Here is a 20,087-nt window from a genome sequence, read left to right as displayed (position 1 = left end):
TACCTTTCTCTGAAGGGAGGAGAGAACTTCCACTTTGACTACGACCTTGTCTAAATATGATCAGAATTGGCGAACTCAAAAGGCTTCCATAGCCTTGGCAGCTCATGACTAGAGCCTAGGGTGATTACTGATGCTGTAGAGTGTCAATTTGTTAAGTCAACAATAGGAGTCACTGTGCACTTACTCCCCATGTAGGATCTCTGTCCTTAATGTGTTGTACAATGCGAATTAATGCTATAACTAGTACTGAAACAGTATTTTACACTTTGTGTTTCTGTGTGGGTGCAAACTGTTGAAATCTTTACTTAATATATACTAAGTTGCTCTCCTGTTTATAAAGAGAATTGAAAATGAATCTTGATGTGAATGGAATGGGAAAGGGAGTGGGAGATGGGAGGGTTGTGGGTGGAAAGGAAGTTATGGGGGGAAAAGCCTGTAATCTATAAACTGTACTTCAGAAATTTATATTTGTTAAATAAAAGTTAAAAAAAATAGAGATATTAACACTTTGCTTCTAGAGTAGTTTTATGGGATTTTTATACCAACGATGTTTAAGATGGTGTTTTGTTAACATCCCTAAAGCATGATTAGAACTACAAAAAAATTTACCTCTTACTCATATACATTGTGTCCATCTACAACAAGACTGATAAGATTACGTGGGGTTGTCAGATTATCACACACCAGGAACACACAGCAAAAATGCTGTTCATTGCTTATCTAAAATTTCAGCCTAACTGGGTGTCCTACATTGTATTGGACAGTAAGAGGCCCACACGCTTCATGATACTAGCACTTGGTTATCTCTCTCGCTTGGGGTGCAAGCAGCTGAGAGGTGCAGGGTTTCCCTGGGACCTGAGGGGGTGTTGGCCACTAGAGTGGAGTTTGTACATCACAAGGAGCCCTTGCCTGTACCCAGTGCTGGCTCACTGAAGACTGCTGCTCAGCTGTTCTGTGTGGCAAGCTCTCCTCTGGCTACCCCAGAGAGCAATCATTATGCAGATCCTTCTTGCCAGTTCTCAGGAAGCCGACTCCATTCTCCTCCCCGCCATGTTTATTCCATTCCTGGGCATCCAATGCACACATGGCACGAGCCCAGCACTCCATCAGACTCCAAAGAGGCAGGGAAGCAGAAGACAGAACACTACAACAGTGAACAAAAGAAGGGATGCCCCCGACCATCAGGACAGACAAGCACGTGAGCCAAAGGTGTGGAGATCAGGGCTCACTACAAAAGCAAGCAGCCAGGGCCAGTGTTGTGCCGTACCTTTAAGCTGCCATCTGCAGCACCAGCATCCCATATGGGAACTGGTTCAAATCCCAACTGCTCCACCTCTGATCCAGCTCCCTGCTAATGCTCCTGGGAGGGCAGTGGAGGATGGCCCAAGTCTTGGGGCCCTTGTACCTATGTGGGAGACCCAGAAGCAGCTCCTGTCCTTGGTTTTGCCTGCCCTGGCCATCTGGGGAATGAACTACATATTGAAGTTCCCTCTCCTCTTTCTCTCTCCCCTTCTGTCTCTCCCTTCCTCACGGAAACTCTTTCAAATAAAATATATAAGTCTAAACATAAAAGCAAGCAGCCCTCAATGCACCTGAGATGTAGATGGATTTTTACGAACAGACAAGACAGTGACTGCCCCAAGTGCAGAACACAGGGGAAGTGTCACAAAGATTCATATGTCTCAGAAATAACATTTGATAAACCCTAACTGAGCTCAATTTGTTTCCCCTTCAGTAAAAGAGTTGGTCGTTTTCATTTTTGATAACCTGACCATCGCTATGCGGCAGAGAGGCAGCTAGTCCCTCCCCTGAGTGGGCGCTTGGGCAGGTCTATTTTTCCAGCATCAGCCAACATGAGAGGCAAATCCCCAAACACCTGCAGCTAGACACTGCTCCACGCCTCGCCTGCACCGTGCCGCAGATGGCCTGGTGACGGGGGCTATTAGCTGGAAATGCAAACCACTCTTTGTGGTTCAAACAATCTCCAGGAGATCATTTCCTGGAAATTTTCAGTCCAATTTCTCAGATCACCTCCGTTTAAAGTGATGATTTCTATGACCTTTTCATCTAATTACACTAGGATTTGGTACCTATTTTTATTAAATGGTTCCATTACATAACCCATTATGGGATAGCTCCCTCTTGCTAACCTAATGAGCCCACTCTGCTATTTCTTTTTCACTTTCACATCAAGGACAACAGTCATTAATTTTCCATTTGTCACGATATCGAAGATTTCCACATCTGATTTCACTAACACCAAAATGTAAGAGACAGACACAAAGAATCGTGACATCACATATAGGGGGTGCGTAGCTTGGGTGATGGGATAAGGAAAAAGCAGAGAACACTAAGAAACAGGAATAGACAACACTGCAGAGGAGTGATTAGGACAATGAAGGAAAAAAATGGGTGAAAACCTGGGAAAGTATGGGAAGAGACCAGAGGCTGTGCACCTGCCCACCAGTCTTTAAAAGACACACCTGTGGTCATCACCATGGGCAGTGCAAAGCAGGCCCCCTCTTAACTTGGATCTCAGAGAACTCCACAGGGTAAAACAATATTCTTCTAATGTGCTAGGAGAATTCGGCCATACACTATTCAAGGTCAAAACGAAGGAAACAAGCAGATATTTATGAAACCAGCACCAGGGAGACCCAGCCTTCCTCAGCAGGAAGCCAGAGGAGTGAGGGGTATTTTCCGATGCTTAGCAGAGATGGCACGGACCCTCCATGGCTTCTGACTCCACTGTATTTGTCATCTTTGAGCTCCAAACCCTCATCTTTGTTATGCCAAGTACTTGGTATTCACCTAGTCGGTTGGGAATATTTGGTATATTTCTGACAATTATTCCGAGGCTATGGAACAAAATCACATCGTGGCATGCAGCACTTCCATTTGATTCGACACTAAGTGCAAAGCAGGGACTCCTGATAGAAGTGTTAACCCACGACCAGCACCGCGGCTCATTAGGCTAATCCTCCGCCTGTGGCGCTGGCACCCCGGGTTCTAGTCCTGGTTGGGATGCCGGTTCTGTCCCAGTTGCTCCTCTTCCAGTCCAGCTCCCTGCTGTAGCCCGGGAGGGCAGTGGAGGATGGCCCAAGTGCTTGGCCCTGCACCCGCATGGGAGACCAGGAGGAAGCACCTGGCTCCTGGCTTCGGATTGGCACAGCGCGCCGGCCGTAGCGGCCATTTGGGGGTGAACCAATGGAAGGAAGACCTTTCTCTCTAACTCTGCCTGTCAAAAAAAAAGAAGTTGACCCACGTGCTCCCCAGTGTCACAAAGAGAGGCTGACTTTCCTGAAGATTTTTTTTCCACAGAGGTAGTAGGCCAAGAATAATATGCCAAAACCATATTAATAGCAACTGTGTTGCTAATTTCATTAGCATTTGCATTATCATTATGTATTAATTACTACTGTGAGGCCACCAACGACTCATTTCCAAATCTGACAACACTGATTCCCTGGGTGCCTCTTGTGGTTGCTAAGTGATTACTGTTCAGCAGTTTGCTGCTTTCGACACAGACAGAGCAACAGAGGCTTCCGGGCCCTGGCGGGGTCAACTGCACAGGCCTGCCTGCAGCCAAACCAAAACTGTCTGCAGCGCCTTTAGGAGAAGACGTTGCAGCAAAGGACGAGGGAGGGGAGGAAGCACGTGGAGCACACGCTGTGCAGATTCCCTCTGGGCCCCAGGGGAAGGCTGTGCTCCAACAGCCTCCCCCATTCACAGGGAAAGCTGTGCAAAGCCAGATCAGCCACACAGCACGGCAACACTGGGGGAAACAGAAGCAAGGCTCCTACTGCAGACCTTCTCAGGGCCTTTGATACGTTATCCTACAAAAACATCTTAAGATTTTTTAAAAATAAAAAAATATTATTGTATATCATGGCTAAATGGGGTATGTTTGCAGTGTTTCCTAAACTATACTTGACCGTCTAATCCTTTTCTGTGCTGTAAATCTCGTGGAATTGTTATCCCTAGGAATGTACTTCAGGAAAAGCTGAGTTAGCAGAATACAGCTCTAGCCAGAAGTAGAATAAATGTGAACACCAGGACATATGTCAAAGATTCTAAAGGACTGAGGGGAAAGGCTTCAGAACCAGGGACGCCGTAACTTCCAGGTTAAACCTCAGTCTGAACATGGCCTAATGCCATTCCCCACATCTCTGCCAACCATGGAGGCCTCATCACCTCCCCACTCCTTCCACCCCAGAGTCCAGGTTGTTCTGGACCGGAAGTCTGTGGCTCACCTCTCTCTCTCTCTCTCTCTCTCTCTCTCTCGGCAGAATCTCATCTTCTTCCACCACGTGAACACGAATGTGGAATGGTGGTCCCTTCCCGGATGTCCTCCCAAACCAGGCAACCAAACAAGCCACCTGCCCATGGGTCTGCCGTGTGTATCGGGCTTGGAGGCGGCACAGCAGCAGGTCATGCTGCTTGGAACTGAGGCGTAGACACACGTGGGCACTGATTCTTTTTAAAGCTTTCATGCGTAATTTACGCGTCACGAAATCCACCTGCTTGAAGCCTGATAACTGAGCAGTTGTTAGCATCAGCAACATTGAAGGCACCTGTCCTTAGCATCCTTGATAATTTCTGACAGCTTGGGCCCCAGCCTTCTGCCAAGCAGCCGGTCTCTCTCTCCCTTCCCTGTAGTTCTTGTAACTCTCAAGTTCACTTTCTCCTTTTTATTTTTAAGATTCATTTAAAGTCAGAGTTAGAGAGGCAGAGACAGGAGAGAGAGAGAATCTTCCATCTGCTTGTCACTCCCCAAGTGGTCACAATGACCAACACTGAGCCAGACCAGGCCAGGAACTTCCTTCAGGTTTCCCACATGGGTGGCAGGGGCCCAAGCACTTGAGCCATCTTCTGCTGCTGTCCCAGGCCATCAGCAGGAAGCTGGATATGAAGTAGGGCACTGGGACACAAACTGGCACCCATATGGGATGCCAGCATTGCAGGTAGCAGCTATGCCACAATGCCCACTCCCAGTTTCTTTCTTTTTGCAACACTTTCTTGTTTTTATCTGCAGCCAGCCTAGCCCTCAACTCCAAATAGCACATGAAGGTACCTTGCTACCTAAAGACTGCTCACCCCCTGAGAGACAGGCAGGTGGTGGATTTCAGTGTTTAAAAACATACAGAAACAAAGTAACAGACTTCATTGCACAAGGCTCTCCCCTACAGATGCCAGGTGGTGAATTCTCCAGGATCACTTCAGCTCTAACAAGTTGATGCTGGGGTCGAGGGTAGGGGGTGGATTCTCTGATTGATGCCTCTGGGGTCCTTTACCTTGAGGCAGGATCTCACTTCAGCCCTCCATAGGAGGGTTTTAACATGGTGTCACCTGACCTGAACACTACAGCCTGGCTATTTCCCACTGCCAACCACCCTCAGTGCTCCCCTTCACCACAACCATCAGGCTCCATGGTGATGTCAGCCCAGCCCCTACCCCAACAAGCAGGGGCAACACTAGCCACTCCTCACAGGTGCCCTGCTCAATACGGCAGGTGTTCTCAGTATTTCTGTTTGGTTATAGGCCCTGCCACTCAAATCCACTCAGATTTCTTAAATGAAGGCGGGAAAAGGAAGGCCACTAGAAGAGAAACACTCATGGGGTCCAGAGTGACAAGCAACAGGTCTGGAAAGGCCCTGTCAGATGGGGGGGGGGGGGCTGTGAGAAGAGACTCACACCCCTTCACAGCCATAGGGGCTGGGGAAAGTATAGGGTATAGGAAGCCCAGCCCCCACCCCCATCCTTAGTGTCTTCCACTATGAAGAGTGAATGAAGTAGCAGCAAGATGTGATTAGGTTCCTTGTTCAAGGTACACTCAGAACGCGTTCTAGAACAGCAGTCCTGCCCAGGTGTTACCACTGGGGAATCACTGCCCTCACACAAAGCTGTCCTTATGTGCACTGCACCCATGTGTTCTGTGTTTCTGTGTACGTTCAGCCCCGGCATAGACCTTAAAAGGCAAGTTTTCTTCACTCCACCTTGCAGCACAGGCTGAAGGAATTGCAACTTCCTGTTAGGTTTCATCACAAATCCTCACACTTCAGATCTCGAGCAAATCTTCCTTCAACACGTACATCAAATAGCTGGTAGCTCTCCCCACACGGTAAGGCAACACTGAGAGGACTCCGACGAGGCAAAGGGAGGGGAGGAATTCCTGCTAAGTGCACAGTGCACAGCACTACACGTGAGGAAAAGCTGCATGCTTAACTATTGAGAGCCAAACTCACCAAGGCGTAGGAGCTGGAAAGGCACCTGTCGACACACTGACAAGCCCAACGCCCATCTCCTCTCCCTTTTTTATACCACATTTAGACGGGCATGTGGTGGTCCCAAAAACAAGTACATTTCCTTCTTTGGAGCTATGTAGCTCATTTGCAAATGAGCCTTTGTATCTGCAAAGACGGAAACAGATCATGCATTTGGATCTCATGGCAATACCAAATTGCTGTAAAATCGAATACTTGACTCAATTTCCGAGCTTCTCTTTGGGCGAATGATCTAATAAGATGTAAGAGGAAGGAAACCACACAACCTGTAGGTCTTGAAGAAATAGGAGGAGGCTCATTCTCCCATTCTCCCCCACGTTCACGTCTTCCTGTTGGCTAGAATGCAGCTGGACATTAACTCCCAGGTCCCACACCACTTTGCCAAGATGCTAGAATGATGGAGAAACAAGAATGAGGAGCCTGAGGTCCATCAACTTCACTGAGCAAATCTGCCATCCCAGCTCCAACTTTTATACTTTTTTCAAGTTGAGGAGAATGTTCTGTTGATCACAACAGCAAACCTATATCCTTATCAGCATTTGGACTCACGACCAATTTGTTCAGAGGGGCCTTTCTACACCTGTGGATGTCTGCACACAATAGCATTAACATGCATCAGTCTTGACTAAATTCTGTGTCTAAACATTTCAGCAATACACTTTTGAAGTTCTGATTGGTTCAGTCCCACATAAAAAGAGTCCATCATGCACTGCTTTCCTCTCCCTGCAGGGGGAGGCCAGCACTTCCCCCGGGTGCAGCTACCCACTGCACAAAGATACACCGTACTTATAGAAAGCACTACGTGATCATACGTATTGCAGAAAGCAACGTTCAGTCATGGAGTGGCAAAAAGGAACACAGCATTCTTTCAGGGATTTGAAAGAATTTTTTTCAGTATTAAATTGAAAGTTTACACAAAGCCCATTAACCTCTGTTTCAAACATCTGTACATTGGGCATTGGCAGGATTCAAAAGGGTGTTAGATTAGTGCTGGAAAAACAATAAAGTCCATTGAAAAGCACTTTTCTGTATTCCAGAACATTGAGCTGTTAAAAAGCAGTATTTAAAAAGATCTTTCATAAGTTGACCATTGATTATCCTATTCGTTTACAACTCAGTGCCTTAACAGTAGAATAGAGCTCTCTCTGCACTTGAGTGGCGCAGGATGGAGCCACTGTGTGGCGTCTGTGGCCAGTTGGGTCCAGGGACTCTTGGATTCCACTCCATACTGACATAAGCAGAGACCGAGAGTCCAGTACTTGGAAAGATTTATAATTATAGGGCACTGTCATGTGATCCGCATGTGTAATATGCTTTTGCATCTCATTTCCATTTTACAAAGCATCATTCTTAACAGATGTGCAATTTATTAAAAAAAATGGCCTTTCATAGAGCAGTGATCTACGAACCTGTTTGGCCCATTTGCAAATTAGCTTGCAGCTTCATGTACACCTTAACTCACACTCCATAACATAAACAGTTCTCAAAGACAGGGGCACTAATACTACAATAAAACCAAAACCAGAACTTACCATTCACATATTCTTGCCACCTGGACATACAGCAAGACTGTTCTCAACAGGCAACTTGCAAAGCATAGTTTTACAATAACTTGAGAACTAGAAAGTCATCTTATGAGAAAACCGTGTGTGTGTGTGTGTGTGTGTGTGCACATCACCATTAGGGAAGCAACAATCACCCCTATGTCTTCTCCACTTCGGTCTCTCCTTCCAAAACCAGTCCTTAGCATTCGCTCCAGGTGTTAGTGGCGACGCCGATGGGAAAGAGACTTTCATTCACATCCAAAGCATTTTGACTTCTTTAGGTGAAGATCAAGTGAAAGCCCAGACTTCTGTAAACTAGAGAGCTTTATTTTGCCCCTGGAGAACTTATTATTCATTATTTTATGGAGCAATAAACTGAAGTGTGATGGAGTCGCCAGTGACTCGGAGATATCGTTAAGCCTGGAATCACATGGGTGAACGCTGGCTGGCCCAGAGCTGGCTGACTCAAGTGATCCAGAAGAAAAGCGAGCCAGGAGGAAGAACGCCTCACACCAACGCAAACCCAATTAACACCAGCAAAATCCCGTGAAATTTATCGCTGCCTGGCCTCTGAAAATGGTTCCCAAACTGTTTTTCCTGGGCCTGCAGGGCAGATTCATTAGCTGTTAAAGAGCATCTTGTTAACCGCGGAGTTCTGCAATGTAAACAAGCGGACTGGCCCTTGACACCTAGGATAGTCCGCCACAAAGGAGGGACAGAAAGGGGGAGATGCTGACCTTCCTCCACAGCCCCCGTGGGCTGTCACACAGTAGGTGCTTCATGAATAGGGTCACAGAGCCACTGGCTGAAAGCCATCTGTCCAACTGTCATTTGGCTTGCAAAATAATGATTTTGTTGATGAGAGAGAGATTTTGCCTGTAAGTTTGTGAGACTTCTCCTCTAGTTTTGGTTGGTATTTTAGGTTTCTTTCTTTTTTTTTTAAGTAAGAAAGACTCATTTGTGCTAATTCAACTATATTCACACCAGAGGCTCTATGCCCCCGATTGACAAATCAAAGGGTGGTCATGGGCCAAAGCAGAACTCACTGCCCCCAAAGTCGGCAGACCTATCCTTTTGACCTCTAGACAATGTGCCCACTCCAAGTGGATGACCAGTGCTAGACTCATCCAGCCCTAAGCACTCTGCCACGTCCATCACTGTGCTGTTGGCTAGTGGGATGGCGGCGCCGCCGCCGAGATAGCTCATGCAACAACCCTCCCCTTGTGCAAAGCAGAGATGATGAGCATTAGAAGGGAAGTGTCCCACGGTGCTTGTGTGCCAACAGACTAACCCTGAGGGGTCATAGGAGTGTAGACCTAAGGGTGGCTTGTCTGGACAAGGTAAAAAAAAAAAACAGTAGTAAACAACCAAAAAGCATGATCATGCGGGATCAAAGAGATCATTTTCCCAGTCACATCTGAACCCTTAGTGACTCATCTGCAGATTCAGGGTGTTCTGTCAACAATTTAGCGAAATGGACCCAACACACAGCAAAATATTGGGGGAAAATGTTTTCAGTAGCAACAAAAGTTTCTCAAATACCTTTTCTCTAATAATGAAAATGTTATTTGTTAGCTAAGCTATTGACGCTCGATATAGCACACCATGGCAGGGGGAGGTAAATGTTGACTCAGTTACTGAGTCAACACTCAGATGTGTTGGGCTTGCTCAAGACTCATGGGACAGTACTTATCTCTGTGCCTTCCACTTTATGAAGAAGATCTGATAAAGTAATGAGATGGAACTACCTCTTGGAGGGAGGGCAGTCACATGAGATACCCCAACTCCCAATGTCTTTTGATTCTCATGTTTCTGCAGAGACCCACAGGACAAACAGCAATTTCTGGGTGATTGCTGATCATGGCTCTTTAGGGAAAACAAAGATCAACATGTGATTAACTTTCTGAAGACAACTATTCTTAGTAAACTGTGATAAGGTGCTTCTGGGATGCAGAGCTGGGACCACAGAGGGGCAGGGGAATGGTGGGAATAGGGCCACAGACATCAGTGGAAGAAGAAGCAGTGAGGTAGGGCAAGAGATGAAGGAGGGTTAGAGAGCTGATGCTGTGGCCTTCTAGTAGATCAGGCGTCCAATGCAGGATGAGGGGGGGACTCTGTACCAACCTGCCTGGACCCCTCTCCATTTTCCCCAGAACCCCTGAGCCTTTATTCTTAGCTGCCTTTACTCTTGGCTGATTTAGATGTTACAACAAACATGTAGAGTTTCACTTCAGATTTTTCTCCGGACCATTTGCTCATTCTCGCTCTGAGCACCCTAATCCATAATTATTGTCAGCTGAGACGCAACAAGCTGCTTAACTACTTACCAATTTATGCAGTCTCCACAGCATCGATCCCAGCAGGAATGGAGATTGGCTCCTCCAGCGACAGCTTCGCCTCCGGAAGAAGTGACTCCAGGCCAGCAACCCCCACCCAGGAGATTCATGATGCAGCCGCCTGGGAGTACCCGCCAAGACAGGCACCTGAAGGGTCTTGGGATTCTCAGAGCACATGTGACATAGCACAGGTAAGCGTCCACAGGCTGCCGCTCCCAACAGTAAGATGTGAAGTTCTGATTTCCTCTTTCCCACCAGTATTCACTTGAATCCTACAAAATGAAGATGAGAGAACAAAGATGGTTTTTGTGCGTTACCTACATCCAGGCAGAGCGGGTGGCCACAGCTATGTCGAGGACGAGGTGTATCCTGATTCTAAGTAAGGGGCTTGCCGTGAGGATCAGCCAGTGCTCGGGGTCAGGTGAAGGAGAGGCAACGGGAGTAGAGGGCTCAGGGCATGTGTCCAAAAGCTATAGGCACAAAAGGGATTGGAGCTGTTTGAAATTAAGTGAAACTTCTTCCCTTCCGCAATTTGTTTCTCCGTGGACCAGCCTTGGCAATTGTCTCCAAGACAAGAGGGAGCCCCGTCCGAGGGCACTCTGCAAATTCATGAGGCTGGGGAGACACCGGAGCTGGGCATATGCATGATTATTACAGGAAAAGGGAAACACTCGAACTACTTAGCATCTCACAGTTCGAAGGGGCTATGGCTGAGACACTGGTGGGGAAGAGACAAATGGGGTAGGGGAAGTTTTCTAATCTTAATAAGATCTGTTTGCCTTTTCCAGTAAGTAAAAGACTGAGTGATTACATGTCTGGCCCTGCTTTCATATCATCAGCTGGAGTGAGAAAGACCTGAAAGAAAATATTTAGAAAAAGAAAGTCTGCATGAAGTCTTACATTATCTCGTAAGCCATACGCCAACTCTATGTAAACAGGGTGTTCTCAGCAGGCAACAGCAAGTGGACAAAGTACTCTTAATACTCGTTAAAGCTCATAGGCGTCGGGAACATACTTAGAGACACTGCGGCTTTCCTGGTGTTCAGTGCACAGTTGGGGTTGGGGTGGGTGGGGATAAAGGGTGCAGTCGACAAGTCCTATCTTCCCGCTGCTCAGTAGTGGAGGGAGACACCAGCTGTGCAGTTACTCAGACTTCAGCTGGAAATGGCAACACCACGTACATCTAAAACTGGGCGGAATACACCACAAAAGCTCCTTTATTTTTTTCCTAGATAACTTTTTCTTTAATCCAGGAAGATGCTTGAACTATTTGTTGTCAGCCAATGTCACTTTTGAGACAGGCAGAGAAGTCAGCTAAGTGTGGGAAATAAAAGTCATTATTAACTGACTTTAGTTATCCCACGAAGTTTTCTTCCAAGGATGGCTGACTTACCAAACCCCGAACTGGGCAGAACTGTCTCCCTTCATCTTGCCATTGCTCCATCAGCTGTCGGAACTAGTGGCTGAGGTTGATTTTATTTGCCTCTAGCGAAAGCTTGTTAGAGACGGAGCACACCACTATGTCTTGTTCCTCATCCTCCTCCATTGCAGTGCCTCCACAGGAAAACGTGGCCAGTGTTTGCGAAACAGCAGGAGGAACAAGCCTCAGTTGTTTCTCCTGTGATTAACACTTCCCAGCAACCTTGCACCTGCATGCTTATCAACAGTGTTGAGCGTGCCTTTTTCTTAGATAGATATTAACAGGATGGAATTTAATGCCTTAAGGTCAATATTTTGGTACAATAAAAAATAAGGAGTTACTTGTAATGCTATATACAGTTGAAACGGCAGCAACTAAAAATCTATACTCATCTCAGAAATACAACAGTTTAGCTCCACTTTTAAATGTAATCTTAAATCACTATTATAATTGGCACAGTGTGAATCAGTCACACACCTGGCTCATTCAAGAGCAGAATAGTTTACACATTCTTTGTTGCTAAAAATAGAGTCCATAATAGATGTTTACCAACATCTTAATTTATCTTGCCTTTTAGCTCTCTTATAAAGCAAAACAGAATTGTTACTTCCAGGGTTCTCCAGTTAAGCTATTAGGATGAAAACAACAAACTTCTTACTTAAAATTTAATTGTTTTTGTCATTCGTGTTTGTAAGCTGGTTGTTGAATTTACTTCTCCATGTTTATTATATGTTAAGGGATTGCTTTGATGTCTAATGAAAACAAAATAGTTGGGTTATCTTTAATAAAAATGCTTTTTCTGGCTTCTTAAACATTGCTTTCCCTCTGTTCCATTTTATGTTATTTATTTCACCAGAATGAAGGGTCTTCAAAAGTTCATGAAAAATGCATATAGTCAAACAACTATGTGGATTTCAAGCTTTTTTTTTTTTTGCACCAAAATAAACCTGTTTTTAAATTCCATTCTCTATGATCATTTAAAATATTTTTTATTTTCATTTTATTTGAAAGGTTGAGAGAGAGCATCAGAGAGAGAGACTCTTCCATTTTCTGGTTCACTCCCCAAATGCCTTCATCAGCCAGGACTACAGCAGGCTGAAGCCAGGAGACTGGAGCTCAATCCCAGTCTCCCACGTCGGTGGCAGGGCCCCACCTGTTTGAGCCATCACCTGCTGCCCCCCAGGCTGTGTATTAGCAGGAAGGGAGAAAGCAGAGTGGCCAGAACTTGAACCATGCACTTAGAGAGGATGCGGGAGTCCCAGGAAGGCTTAAACACTGCACCAAACACCTATCTGATTTCTACATACTCTTCCAAGGAGCCTTGTAGTCCCAATATTTTACAATTTCAGCATACTCACTTATTTTGCTTACGATTTTTTCCTACATTTTTATTTGGAAAGCAGACAAATGGAGAGAGAAATAAAGACAGAGACAGAGCTCAATCTTACATTGACTTTTTTTAATATTAAAATATATTTTGAGGATTGGAAACTCACACCCTCCAGAAAACTCAGTGTGTCACAAAATCAGGATTGACCACAATTCATTCAGAAGCCAAATTATTTGTATCCCAACTGGAATTTCTCATTTCTTTAGGAAAAAATTTTATATCCTGAAGATTTTTATAGAAAAAATTGTATTTGATCTTCTATTAATTAAATAAATTCAAAGAGTGATGCTTTAACTTAAATATATTCTTTTGAGTACAATAAAATGGAGCTCAAGTATATATAATTTCTTATAGGGCAAACAGGAATAGGCTATATTAAGTGATATTCAGCTAATTCATTGACAATATTTGTTGAGTAACTAAAAAAAACTGTTAACAGATTCAATGTCTGTTATGCTGCCAATTGGAATTCCAGAAAGGGAAGTACACTGAACAGAAGTCTAAAAGAAAAGCTCACTAAATTTGTAATCTACTCTGAGGTGTGCATATTCTATCGCAACCCATTGCACTTGACACCTAAAACAAAGCTATTTAACATCATTTTTAGATACATTTCATTAACGTTGAAGCTATTATATCGTAATATGTTCTCTATTTGAATGGGTTAAAGGAGTACATTCCTTTGTCAACCCAAGAGAACAGACACCACTAATGGTCACGTGCCAAGCAACTGTACTGCGTGACTTTGATTGTGATCCACTTCTTGTCTTTTTAACTTTTACTGTGACCCTTTTCAAATGGAAACAGAACTAAATCAGTAGTGCTATTTTTCAAAAGTCCCTCACTTCACCATTATAAGGTTTTCACTGAGCATCTAATTTAGGACAGGTGTTGCATTGCCAAAGGCATCTTTAGCAGAAACAGCAGATCAGAAACAGGGGTAAGGACTGACTCTCTTACCCCCCACCCCCACCCCATGGTGTCATTTTCTGAGCTATTGGCCAAAGTCCCACAGGGATGCCCCAAGGATGCCTGGAGAGGCAAGTACCCAGGACCCATCAGGATGGGCTGGGAATGTGTAGAGCAAGTAGACAAATGGGTGACAAAAGGTGGCAAAATTGTCCAGAAAGACTCCAAGAAACCCTACACTGGTGGCAATGGGTGGGAACAGCAGAGGGGGTGAGTCTAGCCCCACGAACAGAGCTTTCCATCAAGAAGTTTGTTCTGCAATGCAGTGAGCGGTCAACATGGGGGTGTTTTGCTTTGTACCAACAGGCAGCTCCCTGCCTCAGGCTGCAAAGGCAAAAACCATAGAGGAACCCGAGCAGACCACCCCACAGAAGACCCCAGCACCAGCTCTGGTGACCATTAAGTTCCTTTCAGTCTCAGGAACTTAGGACCATGAAGTCAAATAAGACTTCCAGTCCAGGAAGTCATTCCTAATCACTAGGAGCAACTTCACCTTGACTTATGTATTAATTCACTCACTCAGAAAACTAATTATACTGAACCTATAGAAAGGGGCAAGTCAGTTATTGTTTTTATTGTCAGTAACAATTTTATGGTTATGTAGTTGATTTAAGTCAATGGGCAGAATGGCAGGATTGATGTTGAAATTAATCCCAGCTGTTTCACCACCTGGTTGGTGACCTTGAGACTGGCCTCTCTCAGCCTCCAAGAACACATCCGAAAACAGGGACAATAATAAGATTACTCAAACAGGAGTGTTTGGAGAGTGATAGAAGATACAGATAATAAAAAGAGGCTGCACTTGGTATAGCATACTCTCAAGAAATAGTAGCCGTTGTGGAAGACAAAAGCAGATAAACAGCTATAAAGCATATGAGTTTACTATAGAATTGACTCGATGGTAATTCATTGTGTAAGTAAATTTGAAAATGGGAAAAGAGGTCTCCCGTAGTAACGCCAACCAGGGCAACACCACCGTGGAGCCTGCATATTGGCAGGCATGACCTCAAGCCCTTTTTGTCCGCGGTAGTCCTCGGCAGTTCTCTCGTGTTGGAATGTACTCTAGAACATTCTAAACGAGTGGATAGCCCTCATAGCACTTAACCAAAACCTTCAACGCAAACACTTGGTTTGGGAGCTCCTAATTATTCAATTAATGCCTCCCTGCCTTTTGAAAGCATTTTTCCTTGAGTATTCGTACTTTTCAAACATACAAAACTGTGGTTATGTTACCATCTCTGAGCAGAGGTGGGGAATCCAGCCCATGGGCCATTTAGGGCCTGGGAAATCATTTGGTCTGGCCCTGCCAAGGCACTAAAGGTGGAACTTGAAATTCACTAGATTTATAGCAACCTGATTTTTAAGTTGATAATTCAGTATGGCCTGTGAATGATGTTCTCAATATTCAAATGGCCCTTGGCAGAAAAAGGCTCACCATTCCTGCATGATACAGCATACAAGACCGCAAGGTTGGAACACTTTTAAAGTACACTTTCCCAATAGGAAGTTCTCCCTGCTTTTATTTTTATTTATTTATTTTTTTCCATTTTAGTTTCCTTGTTAGCTACTCATCAAGCAAGAACATTTGGCAAACCCTGCACCCCAGAACTGGGTAATGAGTTTCTTAATGTATCTAAAATATTTACTTAATCCTTGCTTCACTTGCTTGCCTATCAAATAAATCATGAGTAATTTCTCTAGTGTTCACTACATGTTTAAACCAAGGAAAGAAAGGAAGTTTGGTCATCTGGTGAGGTTCATGCGGTACAGAACAAACTCAGCTTTTTACCTGACCTTGAGAGGGTTGGGCAGAAAGCAGGCCCTTTTCTCTCTCTCTGCAGGAAAGTTCCTGATCCTTGGAATTCGCCAAGCTTTCCTCATCACTAGGATGAGATTCAAATTCTGACCCACGAAAGCCTGTGTGCCTCAGCCACTTGATCTTGACTTTTATTTCAACAGGTGAGTGTTCTCCAGTCCTCACGTCCTCCTAAGCCAGACCAAAAATGACAGAGGGAGAGGAAAAATCCCCTCCCATTGCTTCCTCCTCCTACAACAAAAAAATTCATGAACTGCTTCATCCATGAAGGAGAGAAGAAGCGAAGCAACCGAGCAGCCTGGGCAGGGCGCAGGGAGCTCCCTTGCGTCTGATGGAGTCACTTTTTGTTGGGCTCCTTCGAGCAGCTTCCAGGCCCGAGTGGAAATTCTCCAGCACCCACTTACAGAGTTTCCTGTTGGCATAGTTGAATGTACAAAGAGCCATGTTGATTATGTAGTAGGTATTTTTTTAAGGCTAAGCTAAATTAATAGCATCATGCATGATTTACAATAAAACCTTAATGAAACGCTCAGAACTGTTTAAAAAACTGCAGCAGGTTTTTAAGGAAATTGGTTGTCTGTATTTACTCTTTGAATTAAGTGTTAAAGGAAAACAGAATAATAATATATAAAACCCAGGTTTCCTGTAACAACAATAATTATGATAACGAACATCTGTATATGGCTTTACAGTTTGCAAAGTGCTTTCTCATACATTACCTCATTTAGTGGAGTGGAAATGTTTAATGATCCCAGTCCCAAACTGCATTTCATTAATAGTATATATTTTATATTAATAAGCGCATTGAAAAGAAAGTCTCGCCCAAGCGCCCTGTGCGAGACATGAACAAAAGGCTGATAGGGAGATACTGAAACCCAATAGCAAGGCCATAAATCAAATAAACTTCAAATAAAATCTGTCAAACACTTCATAATGTTATGTGCATGTCATCAAACTCAAGGAGAGTCCTGCTGTGTCACCTCAGAATGATGAAGAGACTTAAGGTGTGAGAGCATGCTGTTAGAAGTTTCATTAAAGCCTTATTTACTAGTTCAGAACGAATTTACATTGATCTTTTAAACTATCGCTAACCACAAATGCATTAAACCTAAACAGTCTTCATTTACTGAGAAATAAATGTGTCAGCACAACCATGACTTTTGTCCAATGTTGTTCCGGCATTTAAGGCATTTAATTCACAAAGGCTCAATGTTAAGCTTTTTATTGCTTGTTGTGCTAAAGCATGTTCGTTTAATTGCAAATATATTTCCTTCCTGCATCATTATCAAAATTGTTATCTTAAGGAAATATTGTTTTTAAATAATCTGCTGGAAAGCCAGAGCAGTACACGGGCTTATTCAGAATAATTGTTTCCTGCTACAGATGGGTTAGAATTAAATGGTAACACTGCTTAAACAATTTTAAAAGGAGGTAAGGATAAAAGGAATTGGATTCTGCTGATCCAGATTCTAAGAAGCTCTGGCTTTTTTTTTTTTTTTTTTTTGGCGGGGGAGGGGACTGTGGGGACGGTCAACATGCACTTGCGGCTGATTTAATCAATACCTCACGGTTTACGTTTTTAAAGAATTTTATTAATGGTTCCATGGCCTTAGCTCATACGTAAGTCATTGCCATGTATTTTAAAATTTGGGGGGACATAGATGATCACCAAAGTGGCCTTTGTCTTTCTGTCTTTAAAATGGAGACAAATGTCTTGGGTTTCACTTTGGCCTTGATCTTCCTCTAAATTAACTTGGGAGAAACACTTGCAGTCTGGCATTAACTTAAAGGACACCAGTAACACTGTTACAGACTTGCCTATAGAAAAATGGGGGCACTCTATTAAAATCTGAAAAGACAGAGCAATATCTGACTGCAGACACCCCAGAATTTACATGCATTTTCTAAAATTGCTTTCTCCAAAGCTAAATACAACAGGCACAATGTTGCCATTTCAGCAGGTGAAAATTTTTTGCAGCATCCCTATTTCCTCATTGGCTAAACCCAGAGTAAAACAGGTTGCATTGTGTTGTCCATTCAACAAGGTTTCTTTTAAAAAAAAAAAATCCTCACTGGGAGAAGAATCCCTCTATCCAATTGCATTTAAATTCACAAAAGGGCAATTCTCTACTGAGAAGGTAGGGGGTGTTCAACATTTCTAGGGTTAATTATATTTATAAAAGGGAGAAAAGTCAGAATATCTACAAAGTAAACAACTAGAAGCCAAGGTTCCAGGGCAGCTAAAAAAACCCACATTTGTAGAGCCAGTGTCCAGTTCAAGAAATATCTCAATAACTGATTAGATTTGATCTATTTAAAACAAATGATGAAGAATCCTCCTTATCCCTGTTATGAAATGGAATTATGTCCTAGTTTATTTCAACTAAAAGACAAATGGCAGCAAGAGACCAGAAATGGGTGGACCCTTGCATCAGACCCATGAGCAATTAGCCGTGGTCCTGCATGGCCAAGACCGCACAGTGACACAGACAGCACAGAGTGATCTACGAGAGATCAGGATACAGGGGCACAGCCAACCCCCCATCCCCTGTCCTCTCAGGGGCATGCCCTGCCCACCGCTGGGCATCAGAGGGGCATGGCCAAGGGGCAGGCACTCCGAGAGTACAGGGGGTACCCACCTATACCTCATTAAGCCACCTAACACCTGGATTCTTGTGCCGCCCAGAAGGCAACACATTTGCCTAGGCTATGTTCAAAGCTTCTCCCATGGCGCTAAGCGAGCCGGGGGCTCCAGCAATGTGATGCGAATGGGTAGCGGCCATTAAGTAGATAGAAATGGGGACGGGAAAGGGACGTTCCTTTTCGGAAACCAGCCACTCCTCTGAAGCCTGGCTCTCAGAGAGTGGTGATGTTACCTTGACGAGATCTGGACATCCTCCCAAGTCTTTGCACGCATGAATCTTTTAGCGTGTTCTTCTCTCACCGCAATCCTTCCTCCGTTGTCACCCTCCTCTTCTCACAGGTCCCTCACTGTCATCAATATTGCAGATCCCGAGCACCTGCGTGCCCTCCCACCAGCCTCTCTCTCCCCTTGCTCACCTTCACACGCCTCCCACCACTTTCTTTTTGACCAAACACCACCTGCGGTTTTCTCGTTCTTTCCACCGTCCATTTAGGTACTTCAAAGTGTTGGACTATTGTCTTAAATGCCTTCTTGAAATCAAGACCAGATTCCTTTCTGAGGTCAAAGCTCAGCTCTCTGCTCGCCCACAGTGACCCACTATTCAGCAATCTTCTGCCCTCCATAAAAGCCAACTGCATGTGCTCTAGTGCACTGCACAGTAATAACCCTTTGCAGCTCCAGTGCTGCGAAAAGCTCAGCTGAGATTCACCTGCTCTGGTTCAGTCTCTCTTTGCTTTTACAAGACACCAGCTGTTTGCATTTCCTAAATTTGCATCCTCTGAAAATCTGCACACACAACAGGCAGTGGGCTCTCCATGGCCAGAGGTTCCACATCTAAAGATTCAACCAACCACCGACAGAAAATAGCCTTCACAGAACACGCACAGACCTTTTTCTTGCTGTTATTTTTTAAACAATATAATACAGCAACTATTTACATTGTATAAGGGAGTAATAAGCAATCTAGAGAGGACTTAAAACACCTGAGGGGCTGTACTTGGGATATATGCAAATACTATGCCACTGGCATCCTTGCATTTTGGTCACCATGTGGGAGCCTGAAACTAATCTCAGATTTTGAGGGACAAGTGCACTGATGCCATTGTCAGCCTCATTCTCCCTTAAGAAACCATGTGTTCAACAAAAATGTATGGTCTTCTAGAATGTGTAGACGAGGGAAATCATTTGAAATCATCCAAAGGTGGAATAGGATGAGTTAGAAAACCTGAAACACGGCACGCATTTTTTGTAAGATACATCAATATTCAGCTCCCTGCCTGAGAGCAATGCCGAAGCCTCCATCCAGTGGCTGGCAGAGCAGCCAGACCGGCAATGGAGTTCTGTGTGGCCCGCATAGGCCTGCTTGTTTTCTGAGTTGATTTGAATGGCTGCACTTGAAAATCCATCGACATGAAAAGGACCCCCTTCTCCTGAAGCAACTTAGCCCTCACTGCACGATGCCGCAGAGACCACATGTACTGTCTGGGTTCTCAGAAACCCAACCCACCTCTCTGGAACACACAACCCTTGTGGCCCCTGAGGGAATTTGAGTTTTCAACCCCCTGAATAATCAATTTTTCCAAAACTCAATATAATTGTTGCTGAGTAAAACAAAGTTTTACTCATGAAATGTTCTGACATTCTAATTCTCAACACACTTCTGCATACGCTTCCTTTGTATCCA

The 20,087-nt window shown here is 44.4% G+C and overlaps 1 protein-coding gene and 1 long non-coding RNA gene across 36 annotated transcripts in view; one reads left to right on the top strand and one right to left on the bottom strand.

The window, feature by feature from the left end:
• LOC149126897 (uncharacterized) overlaps positions 1–12,326 on the bottom strand; it is a 267,581-nt gene extending 255,255 nt beyond the window's left edge. For 6 of the 34 annotated variants that reach the window (XR_016232275.1, XM_089330578.1, XM_089330579.1 and 3 more), the window contains exon 1: positions 4,254–4,516. Coding sequence is in view for 5 of the 34 variants with exons in the window: in XM_089330569.1 (XP_089186695.1) it covers positions 4,254–4,493 (240 nt within the window). In the remaining 29 variants the exon portion in view is untranslated. Of the gene's footprint in view, positions 1–4,253; positions 4,517–10,155; positions 10,474–11,557 lie in introns of those variants that run through there. The other 28 variants (XR_016232256.1, XR_016232258.1, XR_016232257.1 and 25 more) reach the window with 21 other exon arrangements.
• On the top strand, positions 10,215–11,003 carry LOC149126898 (uncharacterized). 2 transcript variants are annotated; one of them, XR_016232276.1, is made up of 3 exons: positions 10,215–10,355; positions 10,450–10,543; positions 10,953–11,003. It is a non-coding gene; the product is annotated as an uncharacterized LOC149126898 (long non-coding RNA). The 2 variants fall into 2 exon arrangements; XR_016232277.1 differs by lacking the exon at positions 10,450–10,543 and having other exon boundaries at positions 10,217–10,355.
• Positions 12,327–20,087: the final 7,761 nt, after the last annotated feature.

Source organism: Oryctolagus cuniculus, chromosome 4 (genome assembly GCF_051225735.1).
Source record: "Oryctolagus cuniculus isolate XC-2025 breed Fujian yellow rabbit chromosome 4, ASM5122573v1, whole genome shotgun sequence".
In the NCBI taxonomy this organism is placed as follows: Eukaryota; Metazoa; Chordata; class Mammalia; order Lagomorpha; family Leporidae; genus Oryctolagus; species Oryctolagus cuniculus.
This window is presented reverse-complemented; position numbering and strand designations above follow the sequence as displayed.